Source organism: Erinaceus europaeus, chromosome 4, assembly GCF_950295315.1.
Source record: "Erinaceus europaeus chromosome 4, mEriEur2.1, whole genome shotgun sequence".
Taxonomy (NCBI): Eukaryota; Metazoa; Chordata; class Mammalia; order Eulipotyphla; family Erinaceidae; genus Erinaceus; species Erinaceus europaeus.
This window is the reverse complement of record NC_080165.1, coordinates 29114172-29138159: the sequence shown is the minus strand read 5'-3', so window position 1 is coordinate 29138159 and position 23988 is coordinate 29114172. Positions and strand designations below refer to the sequence as shown.

Below are 23988 nucleotides of genomic sequence, written 5' to 3'. Positions count from 1 at the left end.
GAGAGACCCTATGTGTCCTTTCCCTAGAGAAGACTAGTGAAGTTCCAAGGATGTGGCAGGGGTGTGGTGGTGTATGGGGCAGCACCTCTCATGTCTATATGCTCACACACCTTTCTGTATGGCCCTATCAGACCCAAAGAAACATGTAACGGGCCAGGTGGTGGCATTCCTAGGGGAGTGCACATGTTAAAATGAGCAAGGACCCAGGTTCGAGCCCCCAGTCCCCACCTGCAGGGAGAAAGCTTTACAGGTGGTGAAGCAGGGCTGCAGGTGTCTCTCTTCCTCTCTGTCTCCCCCTCTCCTTTCGATTTCTGAATGCCCCTATCCATAATGGCAAAAAAAGGAAAGAAAAGAAAGATATAACATGTAAAGACAACAAAATAACAATTTTGACCATAAGGTTTCAAACCAGAACTTTTATTTCTGAAATGACATCAAAGGTCACTCTGGGTAGCAGGCACGTTGTGAGGTATCAGGAGGTATCTCCTCATGGAGAGGAAACTCGGCCACAGAACAGAATGCTATTGGTTTTGGTGTGCTGGATAAAGAAGAGGAAGGGGCGATCAACACAGAACCTGGGGGTGATTCTTGCACACCGCATCATCATGATGGCGGCAGTGGCCGCTGCTGCCTCGGTGCCTTCCTCATTGACCTCCACGAAGGACTTGTGCACCACTTTGGACAGAAACAGGTCATTCCTGGATGACATTCCAGAAAAGTCTGCCTTGCCCTGCTCAAAGGCATCGGTCATACCCAGACTTCGCAGGATATTCCCCATGTCGTAACTCTCCTCCAGCTTGAATCTGGGGAGGAACACTTCCACCTCTTCTTCGTCCATCATGTCTGGTCTGGTCCATTCCTGGAACTTCTCGTAAGTCAGTTCTTTCTCCACCTAGCAAAGAGATGGGGCTTTGAAAACCCAGCACACAGCTGTGCTGAGGAGCACCCACAGTGACATCACTGTTGTGCAGCGTGGTCCGTGGTAATGGCAGTGGGGAGGGACGGCTTCAAAGGCTTGACAGCAGAAATAGGGGAGTGGCTACAGGAGAACTTCCACTTCAGCAAGTACTTAGCACACCTTACCGTTTTCAAGATGGTCTGCTCATCTGGAAGCATGATGATCATATTCAGCTCTTCTCCCACATAGGGAAGCACCAGGATTCTGGTGAATATTTCTCCTATGTAGGTCATTCTAAAGGTAGATTTCTGAAACATCATTTGCACAGGTCTGGTTTCATCCTGTGAAGGAAGTGGATAAACAAATTCATTGAAACAAGAGCACATAACCTACAGGACAGAGCAGGTCATTCTAGTCTCTGAAAAGACTTTGTCTTCTAGAACACCACATCATCTCCTGTTTGGTTCCTTTCATTTAAGTCAATTCCGAATGCTGGGCACTCTGGGCTTAGTCCCGACCCTTCTTTCTTCTACTGATTCCATTGAGTCTTAAGACTTTCAGTCAAATTCAGGAATTCTTGTTCTAGTTGACAGCCTATATGACTCATTCAGACGGCTATGAAAGAAATCTCCAGTGTCATGTTTTGCCCTGGGTTCTTCATCTTTCCTTTCAACTGTCCCATTTTAGTAGCATCAATGACAACACTATCCATCAGGCTGTCAAAACCCCTTCAGTAGCTTAATTTACATCTCTTTCACATCCCACATCTGACTCATTAGCAACTATATTGGCTCTCTTTAATAGAACCCAAATCAAATCTGCCCTTTCTGCCTCTGCTGCTGTCAGTCTACCTCTGGAGCAAAAATGAAAACTTTCTGAGTGATTTCACCCCATCCAGTAGTTGTCCTCAGCAGAGCTGCCAGAGAGAATCCCGTGAATCTATGTGTAAACAGATTATATATCACTTGTTATTTTCCAGAGCACTACTCAGCTCCAGTTTCTGCTGGCACAAAAACTGAACCTGGGACTTCAGGAGCCTAAGATATGGAAGTCTAACTGCATAACCCTGTATACTGTCTCCCCAGCCCCAGGCTGTTCTTTGTCTGTAGTCACCTTTCTATGGTTTCCTGTCTATATAGAAGGAGAGGAAGCTTAAATCCCCAAGTGACCTTATCATGGTGAGTATCAGTCCACCATGCCTCTGCTCTCTCTCCCTCCCTAATCTGCTAGAGTCACACCCCAAGGTTCCTTTGGCAAACCAAATTCATTCTGTCTCTGCTGTACAAATTTTTCCCCAGATGCTGGAGAACACATCTTCCCCATTCTAAAAACTCTTATCTGAAACTGTATCCCTTCCTCTGTGTTTGTCTCTGAAACAACAATCATATACTTTCCTGATTCCTTATTTATGCTTTCTGTGTTTTCCTCAGGAGAAAACAAGCTTCTAGAGCAGTGGAGTGTTATGCAGGTTCTGTGCATATGATGAGAGTGCTCAGTACTGTGCCTGGCATTCTGCAGGCCTCAAATGACTTCAAAGGAACACAGCAAAAAACCATGCTCTGTAGACCATGAAGAAACCAACAAATATCTCTATGGCTCTCTGCCTAATCAGGCCTGTTCTGACAAGGCCTGACTTGATTCAACCATGTAGGCCCTCTGGACCTTGGCCATCTCACTCACCCACTTAACCAGAAGGTTAGATGAGGTAAACAGACCGACCTATTGGATGGAAGGCTTATAGATACCAAATGGGAGAGAAACTCCAAGGGCAGTAAAAATAGAATATTAAGGAGAAATGGGCAGGATCTGTGTCAATAGAGACCCTTCAAATGTTATTTTGGGGTTTGAACTTGACTTCAAATTTTCTAGAAAGCCAAGAAGAAACTTAATCCCAAAAGCTACACAATCTGATTTGTCATACTGACAAGTCACTTGGCAAAAGTGTAGCAGGTGACACAGGAGAGAAGTGGCTAGACCAGAAGCCCAGGCATACTAGCCGGCTTTGACCGCACAGAAGATAAAGACAAGTAGAAGGGTGTAGACAGGCCCCAGGCGGGCTGCAAAGACTGCATAAGGTCATACAAAGCACAAGTGCCTTGAGGCAGGACTTCTTGCATGTTTTCAAAACCAAGGTGAAAGTGAATTTGTTTCCACCAGTCTCCCTTATGATTGAAAAAATCTTCACCTTGCTGACTTTAAAGGGTCTTTCCTTTGTCAGATGTTTCTTAAACTGGCTATTCCAGTTTCCTTTGAAGTAGATGGCATTCACAAGAACCATGGCAGTCAATGGATTAATTGTATTGGGAGACAGCAGCTCTTTGATTTTACCTGAAAATAAAAAAAAAAGGAAAAAGAAAGACCAGTTAGCTAAAGTATCTCCTGACATAGGATGTTAACTCAGATTAGACCCTGTGAGCAATCAAGGACATGGACTACTTCTCAACTATCTATAATCACGAAGAGGGCATTTGTCCTTAAAACAACAGCAACAACAGAAACAAATGATACTGGAAAGGAAAACACCATTATTTCAATAAAACACATTAAAATGAATATATGCAGAATAAATTCATAACGTGTGAGATATAAGGAAATGTGTCATGCCTACAATGCAAAGGAACTTTAAGTATCATAAAAAAAAGGAGGAGAAAAGGGGGGAGGCAGAAGATGGAGGAAGTGAAGGAGAAGGAGGAGAAGTGAACATTGTATAAGTGTAAAGAATCATTTAAATTAAGAACTGTAGTTGGAAAAACCAGAAGTAAACAAACTATCTCTAAGACTTTGTGAGAATCATGGTGGTTATTTCTAGGAGGGTGAGAGCACAGAGCTTCAGTGGTGAGTGTAGTGTGGAACCAGAGACTGTAATCTTATAGTCTTGTAAAATACTATGAACACAAACTGAGGGAGAGGGAGAGGGAGAGAAAGACTGCTTGTAAAGAAGAAAGAAATGAAGAGAGAAGGAAAGAAAGAAAGAAAGAAAGAAAGAAAGAAAGAAAGAAAGAAAGAAAGGAAGGAAGAAGAGAAAGGAAATAGGGGAGAGGCAGGGGTAGATAGCACAATGGTTATGCAAACAGACTCTCATGCCTGAGACTCTGTCAAGTCCCAGGTTCAATACCCCGCACCACCATAAGCCAGAGCTGAGTAGTGCTCTGGTAAAAAAGAAAGAAGGAGAGAAAGAAATAAAGAAAGAAAGAAAGAAAGAAAGAAAGAAAGAAAGAAAGAAAGAAAGAAAGAAAAGAAAGAGAAAGATAGAAAAGAAAGAAAAGGAAGAAAGAAATGGAAGGAAGGAAGGAAGGAAGGAAGGAAGAAGAAATAGAGAGGGGAGAAGAGAAAAAACTGAAGTTGAACAAGAACTTGGCTAAATGTCCTTCAATGAATGTCACATGACAATTTGTATTTGAGCAATGCTAGAAGGAGAGACTATTTGAGACCTGTAGTGCCAACTGTTCCTACCTCTATCAGTGAACAAAGAGAACCTACATTAACAGTATCCCCTCCAAGAAAACTTACATGTGGACTGTTTTGGAAGAGGTGTTCTGACCACTGAATAACACCGCAGACACAGTGGTGAGGACAAAGGAAAACCAGAGAAAATCTCACCCATTGACAATATTTTGGAGACCACATTTTAGATTTAAGAAAAATTATTCTTATCTATTTTGATTATCTGGTGAAGAAACTAACCAGAAGTATGATTAGAATTTTATGAAGACAAAATAGCAATGCATTTTCACCTTCAGTCTTTTCAGCTACCCAGGAGTTAATGTGCTCTTGAGACTTCTCTGAAGCAGTGATAAAGTCAAGCTCTTTCATCTCTGCATGGTAGAACTTGTGGCAGGAATCTTTGAAAGACTAGGAAAGAAAGACCAGCTCAACCTCATGGCCATAAAAATAAGAAACACCAACATCTTCAATCGGTCAAATCAAAAGAATGATAAACTTATGATTCACATATATAATGTACAAATAAATATGAGATACTGTTTGAATTCCAGTTTTTCAGGTTGTAGCAACATTCAATCTCAGTTTATTTACTAAATAAGAATGGTCTGAATAGTAAGTAAACATGAGTGGGGCCAGGTGGTGGTGCACCTGGTTGAGCGCAGCACACAGGACAATGCACAAGGACCCAGGTTCAAGCCCCCAGTCCCCACCTACAGGGGGAAAGCTTTGAGAGTGGTGAAGCAGAGCAGGTGTGTCTCTGTCTATCTCCCTCTCTATCTCCTCCTACCCTCTTGATTTCTGGCTGTCTCTAGCCAATAAACAAACAATGATAACAAAAAAAATTTTTAATGATTTCCCAAACTTTCTTTTGCATAACTCATAACTAAGCATTCCATTCCCCCTTTCAGGATTTTCTTTCCACTAGAGGATTATATATTTCTTAGAAAATCAACAAGATACAGTTGCTAAGTATTTCTAATTTCTTTATCTTATATTCCAATATACAAAAAATTGTAAATATCAGTACCTTTCTTCAAATATCCACCCAAAAAGGAGAGAAAAAAAATATAAACAGCTAGTTCTTTGTGTTACTAAAGTCTCACTTTTCTCAACATCTAAGATTTATAAACAGATGGTAAGAATATAAAAAGTAGCTAAGGCTAATAAAAATAAGTAAATAAGTCAGACAAGTTGCAAAATCACATTCTGGTGTATAAATCTTAACACTATTTTATACTATACTATATTTGATTGTTACTCTACATCAGTGTGATTTAAACAGTTAAGTCTGCAAATTAAAAATTATACAACATAAGTTTGATTCCCCAATCTACCAATAACCCATCAGTCAGTAAAGGGCACAAAGCAAAGAATACATTGATAAGCAATTCTAAGAAAGATGTAAATTCTCAATAAATAAAGTTGTTCAATCTCATGTCAAAGGTTAACAATATGCAGAATTGATAATGGTGGGTAGAAATGAGCACTGTTAATACCCTGGGAAGGAAGGGAAATGAGATTTGAACAGCATTTGACAACACATCATAGCTTCACTCCCTTCAGCCCTCCGACAAATCCTTTTTGGAGTAGCACATGTACATATACACAATATCATGAACAGAAAGATTTACTAGGGAACAGGCTAAGGATGTGGATTGACCTGCCAACGTCCATGTTCAGCAGAGAAGCAATGACAGAAATCAGACCTTCCACCTGCAACCCATAACAGATTTTGGTCCAAGGGAGCAGGGCAGTGACACAGAGGGTTAAGCACAAGTGACACAAAGCGCAAGCACCAGCGTAAGGATCCCGGTTCCAGGCCCCAGCTCCCCACCTGCAAGAGGTTCACTTCACAGGTGGTGAAGCAGGTCTGCAGGTGTCTAACTATCTCTCCCCCTCTCTGTCTTTCCTTTATTTCTCCATTTCTCTCTGTCCTATCCAACAACAACATCAATAACAACAACAACAGACAACAAGGGCAACAAAAGGGAAAATAAAATTTAAAAATAAATTTTAAAAATCAAAAAAAAAAAAAAAGAATATTGGTCCATACTCCCAGAGGGGTAAAGAATAAGGAAGCTTCCAATGGAGGAGTATGGGACACAAAACTCTGGTGGTGGGAACTGTATGGAATTGTACCTCTATGACCTTACAATCTTATTAATCATTATTAAATCACTAGTAAAGAAAAATCTTTACTGTATGACCTAGTTTGTATACAAACTACATGTCCACATCTCAGTTTCTCCTGCCTCTACCCAATAAATAAATAATTAAATGACTATACAAGATATCAAAAGATGGGAGTCAGGCGGTAGTGCAGTGGATTAAGCACAGGCGGAGCAAAGCCAAGGACCAGCCTAAGGATCCCGGTTCGAGCCCCCAGCTCCCCATCTGCAAGGGAGTCGCTTCACAGGCTGTGAAGCAGGTCTGCAGGTGTCTATCTTTCTCCCCTCCTCTGTCTTCCCCTCCTCTCTCAATTTCTCTCTGTCCTATACAACGTCGACATCAATAACAACAACAATAATAACTAAAAAAACAAGGGCAAAAAATGAAATAAATAATTTTTTTTAATTTTCTTTTTATTTTATTTTATTTTATTTATTTATTCCCTTTTGTTGCCCTTGTTTTATTGTTGTAGTTATTATTGTTGTTGTCGTTGTTGGATAGGACAGAGAGAAATGGAGAGAGGAGGGGGAGACAGAGAGGAGGAGAGAAAGATAGACACCTGCAGACCTGCTTCACCGCCTGTGAAGAGACTCCCCTGCAGGTGGGGAGCCGGGGTTCGAACCGGGATCCTTATGCCGGTCCTTGTGCTTTGCGCCACCTGCGCTTAACCTGCTGCGCTACAGCCCGACTCCCGAAATAATTTTTTTTTAAAGATATCAAAAGAAATGAAATTACAAAACAGTGACCAGGACAGTGACTCACTCAGTGGCATTTACATGCTGAGAACCTTAGTCTGATCTCAACACTAGATATGTTGGAGCACTGCTGTGGTTAGTCTCTCTCTCTCTCTCTCTTTTAAATACACATATAAACCAAAAAAAAATTAAGAAATTACAAAACAATATACAGTATAATGGCATCATGAAATGAAAGAAAAACAGTTTATAAAGAAGGGAGACACATATCAAGTCTACAAACACATGAGAAGTATCGAGGGGTGTGAGGTGTGAGAGAAAGGTTTGGAGGATTCTTTCTTGCCTGCTTTATTTGCATTCTTATATAATGAGAATATGCTCAGGAGTCGGGCAGTAGTGCAGCGGGTTAAGCGCAGGATGCACAAAGCACAAGGAACGGGTATAAGTATCCCAGTTCGAGACCCCGGCTCCCCACCTGCAGGGAAGCCGCTTCACAGTCGGTGAAGCAGGTCTGTAGGTGTCTGTCTTTCTCCCCGCCCCTCTGTCTTCCCCTCCTCTCTCCATTTCTCTCTGTCCTATCCAACAACAATGGCATCAAGAACAACAACAATAATAAGTACAACAATAAAACAACAAGGACAACAAAAGGGAATAAATAAATATATTTTTTAAAAATATGCTCACAAATTTCATAGTTTAAAAATAAAAAAGTAATACAATTATAAACAAATAGACTCACTATCATTAGTTAAGTAAAAACTCTTAAGAAGTTCTTTGTCAGAGCCGGGTGGTGGCACACCTGGTTGAGTGCACACATTTCAGTGCACAAGGACCCAGATTAGAGCCCCTGGTTCCCACCTGCAGGCGGAAAGCTTCATTGAGTGGTGAAGCAGGGCTACAGGTATTGCTCAGTCTCTCTCCCTCACCTCTCCCTTCCCTCTCAGTTTCTCTCTGTCTCTATTCTATAATACATAAAATAAAAAAATATTTTAAAAGAGTTACTTGTCTGTGGAAAACTGAAAAATGTTATATACATATGCAAACTACTGTATTTTACTATCGACTGTAAACCACTAATCCCCCAATAAAGAAAATTTTTAAAAGAGTTATTTGTTAAAGAAAACAACCAAAACATTTGCCTGTACAAAAAGCTGAATAAGTCCTAGCCTGCACAAAAAGCTACCAGTATGTGAAACGGTGATTTTAAAATAACCATGGTGATCATTTGTTTGTTTTAAATGTTCATCTCAAAATTGTGCTAGATTACCTTATTCTTTTGTGACTAAGTCACTGAATCTTCACAAACATCTGAACAGTCTTGGCTGTGATAGTCGTTTCATACATGATAAAAGTGAAAGAAGGTTGAAGGAAGCATGTGAGGCTGCTATGCGGAGACATAGTCCATCTGTGTGAATTCAGGGTGTGTGAATTTGCTGCCCCACCACATGACCCCATTTCCCCACTTCTAGTTATCTCTGTTATCTCTGCTTTTGAGTGATACAGCGTGTGTGACTTACTGAGAGGAAATTATATGTCTTTTCTCCGAAGAGCCTGTTGGCTGTCCGAAGCAAGTACTGTGTGCCGGTCTTGTTCACTTCAGTGAGAAGAGACTGGAAGCCCTGGTGCACATCTCCAGCTCCACCCTCACTCCCACTGAAAAATAATGCCTGAAATCAAAACACAATAAAAGCACATAAATCTATCATCAAAAACACACAAATACACACACACCACATTAGAAAATGGAGTTGAGCAGACACAAGACACACAGATCAAAACAACAAAATACCATCTCACATCAGATAGAATGCTCTGTATATTAAGAAAAAAAAAAAAACAGAAACAGAAAAAAACTGTGATCTGTTGGTGAGGGCATAAATTAGTGTAGCTCTTCAATGGAAAACTGGATGAACTTCCTAAAAAACTAAAAACAGATCTACTATATGACCCTGCAATTCTACTCCTAGTATTTGGGAAACACAAAAACATCTGTGTGTGTGTGTGTGTGTGTGTGTGTGTGTGTGTGTGTATGTATCTTTGCAGATACACACACACACACACACACACACACCTATGTTCACTGCAGTACTCTTCACAACAGCCAAAATTTGGCAGCAATTAAGTATAAAATGACAAATCAGTGGATGAGGGAGTTGCATTATATACACAATGGAATATGACCTGGCTACAAAGAATTATGACGTTGTAACTTTTGCGACAACATGGATACAACTATCCTAAATTATCGTTCATGATATGTAAAATAATTCAAGAGGACAAATACAGTATGGTATCCCTTATAGGTGGACATAAAATAACAAAGAAGAGGCTAGGAGACAGCTCATCTGGTAAAGCATACACTGTACCATGTGTAAGACCCTAGATGGAAGCATCTTAAGTAGCTCCTGAGAAACTCCATGACAGTGGAACATGCCGGCATCCCTCTCTCTCTCTCTCCCTCTCCCTCTCTCTCTCTCTCTCTCTCTCCCTCTCCTTCTTTCCTTTCTTCCTCAGTCTCTCTAAAGTAAGAAGAAACAGGGTTGCTGATCAATGTCATGCATGCAGAGACCCCAAATGCACTCAGCTACACTGAAGATATGGAGGGTCAGGAGAAATAAACAAAGAAAAGAAACAGGTAGGGGCAGGACAATGATGCACTTGGTTAAGTGCATATGGTATGAAGCTCAAGGACCCACACAAAGATCTGGATTCAAGCCCCCGCTCCCCACCTGCAGGGAGATCCACTTCACAATCAGTAAAGCAGGGATGCAGATGTCTATCATTCTCTTTCTCTCTCTCCCCCTCCTCTCTCAATTTCTCTCTGTCCTAGCCCATAAAATGGAAAAAAAAAAAAAAAAAATGGCCGCCAGGAGCAGTGGATATGTAGTGCTGGCACCAACAATAACCCTGGAGGCAAAAAAAGAAAAGAAAAGAAAAAGGTAAAGACAAATGAAAACAGAATCTTGAACTCTGACTACAGAATTGAGGTCACCCAAGTTTAGGGAAAGGAGATTATAAGGTAGCCGGAATCCAACAGACTTTGGTGTTAGTAGAGGTACTCTGGTGGTAGGTATAATAGGACAACACAAATCATAAACAGCTGTGCAACCACACCCTTAGAAACTAGAGTCTTATAAACAAACATTACCTCAATTAAGAATGAAAGAAAAGAATATACAAAGTCAGTGTGATTTAGCTTGGGGCAACTGATGTGACAAGATCAGTCTAAAGCCTGTACATATCCTCGATCCAGTTTAGAAAGTTCTTCTGATTAACAAAGAGGAGTCCTAGAAATTATCCAGTTGCCTTCCCTTTATCAATTCCTGCATGGAGCCAGAGTACCTAGCATTTGTCAGACAAAAAATGCCGATAAAAAGTGATAGGAAAAGTGAAATCTTTCCTGGCTACTCCAGGTTGATTCTGTTGTAGGTCAGTCAGTCCTTGATGTGTCAGGATATCCAAGTCACTAACTGGAAGCCACAAGGAATTGAAGCTCCAGTAAACAGCTGGCAGCAAGCCTCCTGTGAGAGTTTCTTAAAGCATGAGTCACCCTAGCTATCAGCACAAGGTCAGGGCTTAGAATCTGACAGTCACTCACCATTATTTCCAGTTACTCCTGGTTCAGGCAGTTTGCTTAGCAGCTATAGCTGACAAGAAAGTAGAGTTCTACAGGCTGGTGGCATGGATCAACCTGTCAATGCCCACGCTCAGTGGAGAAGCAACTACAGAAGCCAGAAATCCTACCTTCTACTCCCCATAAACAATCTTTTTTTTTTTTCCCATAAACAATCTTGATCCATGCTCCCAGCAGGGGGAAACTGATAGGATGAGGGCTCTGCACTCCAGCTCCATCCGCACCCAGAGAGAGGAGGAAAAGGAGAGGGACATATGGAGGTAGCTATGATGTCATGAGTGGCTTAGAGAGGAAGAGAGGATTGAATCAGAAAAAGAAGGGGCAACTATGTATGAATGGGGACAGATAGTTGTAGAGATGATGGTTGGACCCTATCTATAACCTTAGGGGAACTGTGGTGGATTACAGTGGGTAGAGTGAAGATTCAGAACTCTGGTGGTGGGAATGGCGTGGATTCAAACCCCTGTTGACATGTAATTCTGTAATATAAAAATAAATTTTAGGGGCCGGGTGGTGGCGCACCTGGTTAAGTGCATGTATTGCAATGCACAAGGACCCAGGTTCAAGGCCCTGGTCCCCACCTACAGGGGGAAGCTTTATGAGTGGTAAAGCAGGGCTGCAGGTGTCTCTGTGTCTCTCTCCCTCTCTATCACCCTCTTCCCTCTTGATTTCTGGCTGTCTCTATCCAATAAATAAAGATAATAAAAAAAAAAATTAATTAAATAAATAAATAAAAATAAATTTTAAAAAAGTAAAAAAGAAAGTAGGGTTTTAGGGGCCAGGTGGTGGTTCACCTGGTTGAGCACAAATGTTACAGTGCACAAGGATCCAGGTTCGAGCCCCTTCCCCACCTGCAGGGGGAAAGCTTCATGAGTGGTAAAGCAGGGCTGCAGGTGTCTCTCTGTCTCTCTCCCTCTCTATCTCCTCCTTCCCTCTTGATGTCTGGCTGTCTCTAGCCAATAAATAAATAAAGATAATAATAAAAAATGATTTTTAAAAAAGAAAGTAAGGTTCGGTCATAGCAAAAATCTAAACATGTGGTACTGGCTTTGGACCTGGATGCTGGCCAAGGCTGGAAGGAAAAGAGGAGAAGATAAGGAGGATGCAAGACAGTGAAGAAAGAACTGCTGGAGGCTGGAGAGAGGGAAATCATGGGTGTCACACCGGGAGGTATGGCCAACTATCACCTTCATGAGGTTGACTATTTCCCCAGTGGATCAAGGATCTGGCTAAGAGATGTCCAGGAATATGTGGTTTCTCTTAGGTAATGTATGGGAAGAGAATGTTAAGCTAATGAAGAACTGGTTTCATTCTCAAATAGAACCTAAACAATATATTGGTGTTAGGAGAGGTACTCAGCATGTACAAACTATTGTTAGCAAACTAAATGTTAGCACAGTTGTTATGCAAAAGTGTTTTTCTGAGGCTCTGAAGTCTGAGCTACAATTCCCTGCATTAACATAAGCCAGAGCTCAGCAGTGACCTTGTTTAAAAAAAAAAAAAAAGAGGGAGAAAAAGAAAAAAAAAAGAAATATATAGGGTGGGGGTATAGCATAATGGCTCTAAAGTCCCAGGTTCAATCCCCTATACTGCCATAAACCAGAGCGGAGCAATGGTTAAAATATACTATATATATATATATATATATATATATATATATAATCTCCAAATATGATATTCAATGAATGGGAAATAAAATATCTGTTCCCAGTCTTTCCAGTTAACAAAAGAACCAAAGATTTTTCTCTCATCAGCACTGAATGAAGTGATGTCACTAAAGGACCTGTTACACAAGTGAACAGCAGGAGGTGGGGAAACTATTCATTCTGATGAATGGAATGTACCACTGTAACCCACTCAGAGTTGTTCAATTACAGAAGCCAGAACTCCTGCCTTCTACACCCCAAAAACAATTCTGATCCATACTCCCAGTGGGGGAGAAGTGATGGGAAGAAGACAATAAGAGGGCTCTGAACTCCAGCTCCATAATCACACAGAGAGAGAGGAGGAAAAGGAAGTAACATCTGGATGTGGTTATAGGGTTATGTGTGGCTTGGAGGGGAAGAGAGGATTGGACCTGGAAGAAAAAAGGTAACTATGTACAAATGTAGACAGATAGTTGTAGAGATGATAGTTAATCCATGTCTGCAAACTTAAGAGAACTACAGTAGTTTGCAATGGAGGGACTGAAGAATCAGAAATTTGGTGGTGGGAACAGTATGGAATTATACCTCTGTTGACATGTAATTTTGTAAATTAATATTAAATCACCTATAAATATATATATATATATATATATATATATATATATATATATATATATCAGATAGAGTTGCTCAGTCCAGGATTTTCTTATGGGGGGGGGGGAATGTGTCCTCTCAGTGGCCCTGTCCTCCCTACAACACTAGCAATTATGCAAACAAGGATACCATGTCAACATTTCCACAGCTGGAATGGCCCAGGTACTTACCTGGGATATCTGGGTCGATGTGTTTTCCTTTGCCCCCATTAAGACCATGGCCAGGGCAGAGGAGATGCTCCAAGGAGAAAAAAACACATTTTTGGAGTTGTCTTCACCCAGCTTTTTCAAAAGGCTTAAGGCAAAGTTGCCATTTGCTTCCGACAGCATGTTCATGACTGCGGGTCTGCAACAGTAAATTCTGAGTCAGCATCTCATAAATACAAGTCTGTATGTGACTGCATTCCCATTTAGCTAGTACACACACACACACACACACACACGCACGCACGCACGCACACACGCACGCACACACGCGCACACACACACCATGCTGTGGTTCAGTGGGAAAATAGGTATAAACACAAAACTCTGTGCTTCTTCACAGGTTTTCTGAATTATTACTGCTTTTTCTTCATTGGGGGAATTAATAGTTTATGACTGACAGTGAAATATAGTAGTTTGCACATCTGGATGATTTCATGACTGACAGCTCTTACAATGTGGGAGAGAAGTCTACATTGCACCTGTAAGAGATGGTTAGGACTTCTCTTCAAAGGAACATGAATAGAACAATTGTTTAATACAAAAATAGTTTTATATAAATTGTTATATATAACTACCCATGCTCACTAGTTCTGCATTCTTGAGGTCAGATAATATTTACTTGCAGTGCTTGCTAATCCACCAGTAGAGACCCTCAGAGTCTCTTCTTTTCCTTATTTACACAATGGGGAGATAATGAGCTCTGAAGCCCAGCCTAAGGGTGGAGAGGCCAGTTCTGTGTCAAGCATAAAAGAAGGAAGAAGGGTAAGGGAGGTGCACTGCTGCCTGACTGCCACGGTTAGCTCACCAACCGCTCTTTTGCAAAAGAATAAACACCTTGGTTCAACTCCTTATCTTTTGCAATGACAAGTAATTTTCATTGTACGTCATTTATAACATTAAGACAAAATACATAAGGAGGTGGCTCAATGGTGAAATGCATGTAGGGGGTGCTGGGTTCAGTACCTGCAACCTCATAAGAATACCAATAATAGGGGAGCAAAGCACAAGGACCGCAGTAAGGATCCCACGAGAGCTCGGCTCCCCACCTGTAGGGCAGTCGCTTCACAAGCAGTGAAGCAGGTCTGCAGGTGTCTGTTTTTCTCTCCCCCTCTCTGTCTTCCCCTCCTCCCTCCATTTCTCTCTGTCCTATCCAACAATGACTACATCAATAACAATAACTACGACAACAATAAAAAACAAGGGCAACAAAAGGGAAAATAAATAAATAAATGTTTTTTAAAAAGTGGATTCAGAGGAATGGGGTGATGTGTCGGGAGCCAGTGAAGAGCCCAAGCATTCTCAGGAAGCTGATGATGTGGCAGAGCTGCCATGAGGAGGTGACTCTGTGGGGCGCAGCACCCATGAGCTCTGACATGGCTGACAAGTATCTACCAAATTAATGGTTTCCTAGTCCAGTACTGTACAATACTCTCAATAACTCATCTGAGAACCTACAAACGCAAAGATAAATATTTAATGGAGGGCATGAAAAAGGAAAGTGCCACTTAATGAGAAATTAACCTGTTTTTCACCAAGGATCTTTTCTGTATACTTTTAGTATGGTCAACTGAATAAAGGTCCCAAATACCCTAAACCCTGGGACCTATCCACAATATCCTTTTTAGTTTATGTTTTACTTATTTATTATTGGATAGAGACAGAGAGAAACTGAGAGGGAAGGGAGAGACAGAGAGGGAAAGAGACCGAGAGACAACTGCAGCCCTGCTTTACCACTTGTGAAGCTTTCCCTCTGCAGGTGGGGACCAGGGGCTTGAACCTGGATCCTTGCTCATTATAAGGTGTGTGCTTAACCAGGTGTGTCACCGCCTGGCCCTCCTATACACAATATTTTATCTTCCAATAGAGTCTTCTTTTTCTTGCCTGCCGGCACTACAAATCCACTGCTCCTAGTGGCCTTTTTTTTTTTTTTTTTCCATTTTACCGGGTAAGATAGAGAAAAATTGGGTGATGACTAGGAGATAGAAAGGCAGCCACCTGCAGACCTGCTTCACTGCCTGTGAGATGTCCCCACTGCAGGTGGGGAGCCAGGGGCTCAAACCCAGATCCTTACACTAAGTACTATGTGCGCTTAACCCTGTGCACCACTACTCGTAAGCCCCCTCTGCCAATGGAGTCTTTGTAGATGTGATTCATTTAAGTATCTTGTGATGGGGAAACAATCGTGGATTATTTCATAGCCCTTAACTGTAAGGACATGAATCCTCTGAGAGAGAACCAAAGCATACTTGGCAGAAGAAAGCAAATTGGGAAGTGAGGCAGGATGCTATCCTACTGGCTTAAAAACTCAAGGAAGATCACAAACTTGGGAACACAACTCTAGAAGCTGGAAAAGGACAGAAAGAATCCTTCTCTGGATGCTTTGGAGGGTGTCAGACCATGCTGACAACTAACTCTATTTCACCCCATGAAATCTGTTGAGACTCCAGAACTCCAGAATTATGTGCCAATGTAGCCAGAATCTTTAGTAATCAAGAGTCATGGGAAGCTTATATAACAACTAATAGGCCTGCTACATTTTGTTTACCATTCTTGTTTAAAAATAAAATTCCAGCCACTTTTGCATGACAGCATTCATTGGAACATGTTTAAGACTTTCCATAGAACTTGTAGATGAATCATTTCCAGTGAAAAGTATGATAAAACAGAAACACTGCTTACAAATAACAAGCCAGCACAGTGCACTCAGAGAAGGAGAAGAGGGAGGGGAGGAGAGGAGAGGGGAGGGGAGAGGAAAGAGGAGAGGGAGTGGAGCTTGCAGTCCCAACTATGAAACCTGGAATATCAACAATTATTTGATTCCTTCTCTTTGTAAGAAAAATGGAATATACTAGATAAGCTGTTCCCTTTTACCTTTAACAGTAAGTGCTGCCACTAAATAAAAAATGAAGAGATAGGTTTACTTCAGTCTTCAAAGCCTACAATGAAATCAAAAATATAGGTCTGTACTCTCATTTGAAAATTATCTCTGATAGCCACAAAGAATAAAGTTATATGTATGTCCTACACAAGTTACTAAATAAAAGAGAAACACTGAATCAACAGTGCCCCAGGGGTCTGTCCAGGACATACAAAGTAATCTCATAATAGCAGATAAGTTAATGATGAAGTAATTGAATAGCCCACTCCTAATAAAGGCCCTTCAATAGAAAAAGATACTTCCTATACTTGATATGTGATAAGGATTATCTACTTCAGCAGTCACTATTAGCAGCAGCAATGACAAAATATTAGAGACAGCTTCCTTCTTCCTTAACAGGAACTCAATAAGCATGTTTATAATCCCAAGCTTGTTAAATTTATCCAAATATTTCACATTCTATTTATGTATATATTGATTTATTTTACCAGAGCAATGCTCAGCAATAACCTCAGTGGCAAAAAACAACAACAACAACAACAACAAAAAAAAAAACCTGTACTGACAAGAGGACCTAGTAGGGGTTGTATTGTTATATGGAAAACTGAAAAATGTTATGCATTTACAAACTATTGTATTTACTGTTGAATGTAAAACATTAATTCCCGAATAAAGAAATTTAAATGAATAAATACCTGTACCTTTTAAAAATAAAATATTTGAGAACCATGAAAACACTCATTGGAAAAGATACATAGACCTGTACATCCGTTGTAGCAATATTTGTAATTGTCATGATATGGGGTTAAGTGTCCACTGATGAATAAATAAAGATGTGGTGCATATGCATGGTAATACTACTTAGCCTTTTTTTTCTTTTTTTAGAAAAAATGGTATCTTGCTATTCATAACTATGCAAAGGCAAATACTACATGATTTCACTCATAAGAGGAAGATACAGAAACCAAGCAAATGGACAAATTAAAATAATAGCAAACCTCTATATTCTGACAACAGAATTGTGATAGCCAGAAGGCAAGGGGCTTAAGGTGGATAAAAGTAGTAGGAGTCCATTAAATGGTGGTGGATGAGCACTAACCCTTTGGTTGTTGTTGGTGTGGTATATACAGATATGTGAAGCTGTATACCTGAAACTTATATTGTAAAAGTCAATGCTACTCCAGTAAAAATGTAAGTGCCATTAATCATGGACATAAAAATTGTATATTAAGATTTGATTGATAAACAATTTTTGTGTGTGCATGTATGTATATATATTTATTAAGTCTGGATCTATCCTTGTACCAGTTTTCTCTGGTAGTACAACCAGTAACTGAAATATTAATGTTCATAACTGATTTTAATTAACTGATCACATCATATTTTTTAAAAGTCTGGTTGACTTTAATAAGATTCACAACTTAAACAGCATCCCATCTAACAAGTAGGAAGAAGTGGCCAAATCTTTATAATTTTTAAGATGTCACCATTTAATTGTGCTTCTTAAATTCTTAGATTAAGGATGCTGTGGTTTCCTATAAGATTTAATCACTTAAAGATTGGTCTGATCTATAAACCAATGCCTAGTACATAGTGAATGCACAGTGGTATTCAATAAATGTGTATAATGAAATGTTTTCTTCCTTTTAATGCCTTAGCCTAACCTAAGATCCAGGAAACTTGGAACTGTACAGTGTGGTCTTCCCCAAAACACCTACCGTGACAGAGGATGTTCTTAGTACAAACAGAAAAGGATGGTGATCCCATTCATTCTTGACTCTGTTGTTACTGGTTGGAGTTAACCATAATACCTCGAGTTCTAATAAAAATGTCTTATGTTGAAATTGGCCAGTTTGAGTATAATTTTATATATATTTACTCTTATATACCTCGTTGATGTGACCTTGTATGACTAAAATTGCACTTTGCTGTGATGGCATAAAATGAAGGATGTGATTACTCAGGAGTAGTTTCGAAATTCTGGGACACGCCCCATAGCACTGTTACCAGTACTCATACATTCTTATCTCTCCGCAATAAATTCATCCAAAGGTTGCTTTCACATCATCATTCATCAGTCCTACGCCAGGGAAGATGTAGGTAGCCTCAGGCTTTATTCCTATCTTCAGGGGCCCTGCTTCTTATCCCCCATCCAATCCCACAACTTTCCTCCCTGTCCCGCCCCCTCGTGTATTCCTGGCAGCATGTGAATATTAATCATAATACTTCTCTTTTCCAAAACCAAGCTTTTTTTTCTTTTTTTGGAGGGAGTTGGAGGGAACAAATGGAAGAAAGAAACCTTAAATGCCCATTTTTTCGAGCACACCAATCTCCAACCGTGATTCGAATTTTCTCCGTGTCTTTTTTTTTTTTTTTCTTTAGCCCTGAAGACACCAAATCGTGTACTATTTAGCCTGTAGTGAGTTTAAGTCAAAGCAAAGAAGAAGAAGGGTCTGGAATGGCCCTTACGATGACCTTCCCAGATCTGAGTAACCTCGGTAGTAGGCACCAGATCCCCTCCACTCCTCCCACTACCGCCCCACCCGGCGGGTGGGAAGACCGAAGCTGTGGGGGGACCCCGACTCCGGCCTCCAACTCTCCTGGACTCCCAACGCCTCGCGGGGTGCACGGAGGTCTCCTGTGGCCGAGGGCCGTGGGGGTCACCTGTGGCTGCGGGGTAGGCCGAGGTCCCTGCTGCCCCGGAGCCTCACGCAGCACCCCGGGCGGCTCTGCGCCACCCCCATGCCCGGCCGGCGGCTCCGCACCAGGGCGGGGCTGCGTGTTCTCGGCTCCGCTATCCTCAGCTGCGCAGGCCGCGGCTGCGGCCACAACTCAACTCACCCGGCGGCGGCTGCTGCTGAGGCCCGCGGAGAAACTCGAGCGGGACGTTCACTTTCCGGGCCCCAGTCCTGCCGGGCCGGTGCGGGTCACGGCTGCGCGCGGCCACGCCCCAGCTTCCGCGCGGCCACCTGCCTCCCTTCGGGCCTCCCTCCCCGCGGGGCTGCGGTTCCAGGGCGCCCGGGCTCCTTCCTCCTCCCACGTTTGCCCGGCCCCAGAAGGGACACCCAAGCTCTGCAGGCTGCTGTCCCTTCTCATCAGATACTCACCAGTGTGTGGCCACCCTGGCTGGCAGCAAGCAGGAGAATGGGCTGTAGGAGTCCTTGCAGCTCCAGGCCTCAAATACCGAGCGTGGCCGGGGGCGGGCCCGGAGTCCAGGAAGCCTGCTTAGGGCACCGCCTGTACCCCACCCATAGTGACCCTTTGCAGTGGGGGCCCGGAGGAAGGCGGGGCAGAGAAGTAAATAGGTGTGCACCAGGTAGCCACAGCTGTCTGGAAGCCAAGCCTATCGGAGGTTCCTCGCCCGCTCCCTGTGGGAGAAGCCGCTCCTTCTTTAGGGTGCTCGCATTAGTATCCACCCGAGGCCTGACCCTCTAGAAATTTGCAATCCGGGAGCAGAGATGTGTGGCTGTGCTTCGTAAAGCATGGGAATGACATTCTCAGTTCCTACTCCTGGGACATGGACTTAACTTTAGGCAGCGAAGAGATGAAATGTAAGATGAAACACACAATTGGAGTTGGTGTATTGCTCCAAAGTAAAAGTCTGGGGGTGGGAGGTGCAGGTTGGGGGGAGGGGCTCAAGTCCTGGAACATGATGGCAGAGAAGGACCTAATGGGGGTTACATTGTTATGTGGAAAACTGAGGAATGTTACACATATACCAACTACTGTATTTTAATGTCGACTGTAAACTATTAATCTACCCAATAAAGAAAAAATAAAATGAACCAAACCCATACAATTGTTCAAAGACTCTGGTACTTCTGACCCAAGTAAATCAGACTCGAAGGTACTGAGAAATTAGACACATGCATGTGGAATAATCCACTTCCGCCATCTTTGGGCTCTCTTAGCAGAAAGGGCTCAGGAGGAAGGGAAGTTTTAGCCGAGTTTGAAGTTTTGTCTGGTTAAATTGATCTATGAATCTATAGATCTTTTCTGTCTTCGTATTGATTCCGTTAACTTAATGAAGCAACATATAAAAACATAGCAGTGCTTCTGTATCCCACCCTGTTGTAAAACCCAGATTATTGTTTCTCTTCTCGAACTCTCTAACCTAGACCTCTCTGGTTTTGCAGATTTCTCAGGATTCCCCAAATGTTTCTTTTTTTCTTTTTCTTTTCTTTTTTTTTGGGGGGTCCTCTTTAATTTGTGCCCAAAGAAATCTTCAGAATAGGTTGTTTGGTAAAATAACATGAGTTTTCACAGAAAGGCTTTTCATTCCCTGGCATCACCTGCCCCCGACTATCCAAACCACTGATTTTAGAAAGGGGAGGGGGTAGATGGAGGTAAGGTGGTCTAAAGGACTCTCTATGAATTTTTTGTTGGTGGTGATTTTGTATATTTAACAAAACAACCTCTCCTTCCCCATCTGGCAAGTTAGTCTGTGGGGTAAAGTTCCAATAGCATATTTGCTATTGGACTCCAGCATATCTTTGGTCACTAGTACCCACTTCACAGTTTCTCACCACTTGTTTTACAGTGTTGGAGAGCTCCTTCCCTCCATATGTCTAAGTGATTCATTATTTTAAGGCATCTCATTGCAAGTAAGTGGCCGAGTGTAGATGCTGCATTTAGATCCATGCCAATTATCTTAGGAAGGTGTTTATGTTCTTTCTGCAGCACCCCCATTGAAGCCTGCTGGTACCCTCAAAAAGTAGCTTTTGAGGATTGTGATGGAGATGTGTGTCATCAGTAGGTGCAGTTATCAGTGCTACTCTGTCAGCCAGCTTGTCTCCTTTACTTTGTATAGACCCATCCCCTGATGTGCCTTATAAGGAATTACAGCCACCTCTCTTTATCCTCATACAGCCAGCCTCCAGGAGGGTCAATATCTTCTTTTCATGTTTAAGGGGACAATTATTTGTAGTGAGTCAGTCTCATTCTTTCCAAATTGCTGCACGGGTAAGACCAAAAAGTTGTCCTCAGAATCTGAAGATGTTAACTCTTCAGAGTTCATTGTCCATTTGTTAGGCTATAGAAAGAGCCTGGAGATAGAAATGCCTGGAGAGGAAACTTGTGCCCCCATGACTTTTTGTAGGCTGACTATAGTATATCTTACTTTCTGAATCCATTAATAAAACTAATTCAGTCTGTAAACCATTCCTGCTCTGGGCTTTCAAGATGCTGATCCATTAAATTTGGCCTACCGGAATAGGTCTCACTAAACACCTCTTCACAAGTATGAGTAAGAGGCACTTAAGGTTCAGAAGGCAGTGAGGTTGCTGGCTAAAATCATTCTGGGAAAGTCTAGGAATAAGGTGTGCTACTTAAGTAGACTTCTCCCAGTGAACCATCAATGTTCTTTAGCCTCTAAGTCTTCCTGGTGAGGGGTATATACCTCCAGGGACTGGAAAAGGGAAGAATTCCTTCTCCAGTGGCTTTTCTTCCTTTTTTGTTTTTGTTTTTTTTTTTTCAAAGAGGACAGCATCCAGGATGGGGAGCAAGGGTCCCTGGTGTGAGCAGTTCTATATTCAGTTTCTAGGCTTCCCATACTTAAAACTACCATGGTCTCCGCCCATGTGTTGGAGGTGTGTATGGTTATGGTTGTCATTAATTCACAGGGTGCTGCTGATTGCAACATCAATCAGGCTGGCTTGCTCCTTGCTCTGTGTATGCCTCTCATAGATCCTTCCTTTTGCCTCAGCAATATACTTGCTACAGATTTTAAAAGTTAGTATAAGTGGTATAGTAGCTTAGGGCTTGAAGTTCTTGCTCTATATTCTGCAATTTACATAGAATGTTAGGAATAAACTGACTAATAAAGTAGGCCCCTAATATTATTTTCCCTGCCTTAGAGTTAGGGTTGATTCTGTGCACTTTGTTAAAGTAACAAATAATCTTTTCTGGAATGAGGCTGGGTTTTCCTCTTTCCCTAGGATACTCTCCCTGAGCTTATCATAATTAACAGATTTTTACAGCATATTGCTTCATTCCACCTGTCAGGCAAAAGATCATCTCACTAAGCTTGCTATTGCTAACATGTCTCCGCTGACAATTCCAATGGAGATCTTGTGAAGGCATTGCCGTCCTGCCTACTGTCATTTTATCTGGTTCTGGGCTATCCTTTCATCAATTAACTTTGAGACCTCTGCCCAAATGCGGAATTTCTCTTACCCTATACAGCAGGTGGATGGATTGATGTCTGTTTTAATCTTGCATCTCCCTATGTAAGACTAAAGACACAAGATCATCAATGAACTTGCAACTAAAGTTATCTTTGTACTGGACCAGTTCAGATGTGGTAAAAAGGGATGTAAGCCAAACTACCCCTGTGTCTCTGCTCAGCACTCCCCTTAGTGCAGGGGTGGGGAATATCCAACAGCCTGACTGTATGTCACCCACAAAATTATTAGGTCTAGCCTTGCCAAGGCAACAGAGGCTTTTTCATAGCAGCATCAAGGACTCATTTTTAAGTTGATAATTTTGTGTGACCCGTGAATGATGTTATAAATATCCAAGTGGCCCTTGAGAGAGAAAAGTTTCCCCACCCCTGTCTTAGAGAACTAAGTTTATCTGGATGATACAAAGCGCTAGCCCTAGTGACTGCTGTCAGGCTGAATTCTAGCAATAGGGGAGAGTCAGTCAGAGGAGGAGGGTGTGGCAGCAGGTTCAGGACTATAATCAGTTCATATTTTACTTTGCTAAGTTGTATGTTTTTAAAAGTAATCCTCCTTTGAAAATAATGAATTGACAAAACTTATTCAAGAAGCATGTTGCAGCCTGTACCCAGTTCATTTAAGACAAATGAATGTTAACATGAGAGCACTTCATGGTAACTCACCCATGACCCAATTAACACACACACACACACACACACACACACACACACTCACTCACTCACTCTCTCTCTCATTTAGTATATTAGTGTTATTCCACTGGCATTTCACCTCTAACACAAAAGGAGAAAGGCTGCTTCCCTCCTAGCTGTGGAAAACCCAGTGTGGCATTATGCAATACTATTGTCACTGTGTAGATCTGTCAATATTACATTTATGGACAGACTCATAAAACTTGAAAAACATTTCTCCCCAGACGCTAGTGGTAGAGATGAATTGGAATTGCTTTAGCCACACTTTTTTTTTTTAAATCATACTACATGGGGACCAGAAAGCTCACCTGGAAGGATACTTGCATTGCAGTATACAACACATTAGGAGATGCTTCAGTGCTTGGTATCTCCTTCTCTCCCTCTGCCCTTCTAGCTAAAAGATGCTGATTAAAAATGAGGTACACCAGAAACCTATACAATACTATAAATCAATACTATTTAAATAAAAATATGGGGGAGTCAGGCACCTGGTTAAGCACACACATTACAGTGTGCAAGAATGCAGGTTCAAGTCCCCGGTCCCCACCTGCAGGGGGGAGACTTCACGAGTGGTGAAAGAGTGCGGCAGATGTCTCTTTGTCTTCTTCCCTCTCTGCCTCCCTATCCTCTCTCAAAATGTTCTCTTTCTATCCATTAATAAATAAACAAATAAGTAAATAAAAATATCAGTCCATGATGAATGACCTGAGAAATATGTGTCTAAATAGTCAGCTGGGGCCTTTAATAAGTTTAAAAAAAACAGCTTAATGGGTTAAATCATCTATAATTAGGTCAATCGCTTAGTTAACCCAACCTAGTTAAATGGAAATTTGTTACACATCTGTAGAACACTCTGAGACTGGTCTAAAACTAGAACTCCTGCTTTCCAATAAGTA

At 41.6% G+C, this 23988-nt stretch overlaps 1 protein-coding gene across 3 annotated transcripts in view; it reads right to left on the bottom strand.

Annotated features, from left to right (window-relative positions):
- Positions 1 to 396: 396 nt before the first annotated feature.
- LOC103112713 (serpin B6-like) overlaps positions 397 to 23988 on the bottom strand; it is a 40680-nt gene continuing 17088 nt past the window's right edge. The window contains exons 1-7 of one of the 3 annotated variants that reach the window (XM_016187718.2): positions 19332 to 19460; positions 13311 to 13485; positions 8724 to 8873; positions 4633 to 4750; positions 3084 to 3226; positions 1084 to 1239; positions 397 to 892 (exon numbers count right to left, since the gene is read on the bottom strand). In XM_016187718.2, the coding sequence (XP_016043204.1) occupies positions 488 to 892; positions 1084 to 1239; positions 3084 to 3226; positions 4633 to 4750; positions 8724 to 8873; positions 13311 to 13475 (1137 nt within the window). In that variant the 5' untranslated portion in view covers positions 13476 to 13485; positions 19332 to 19460 and the 3' untranslated portion in view covers positions 397 to 487. Of the gene's footprint in view, positions 893 to 1083; positions 1240 to 3083; positions 3227 to 4632; positions 4751 to 8723; positions 8874 to 13310; positions 13486 to 19065; positions 19199 to 19331; positions 19461 to 23988 lie in introns of those variants that run through there. The other 2 variants (XM_016187720.2, XM_016187719.2) reach the window with 2 other exon arrangements.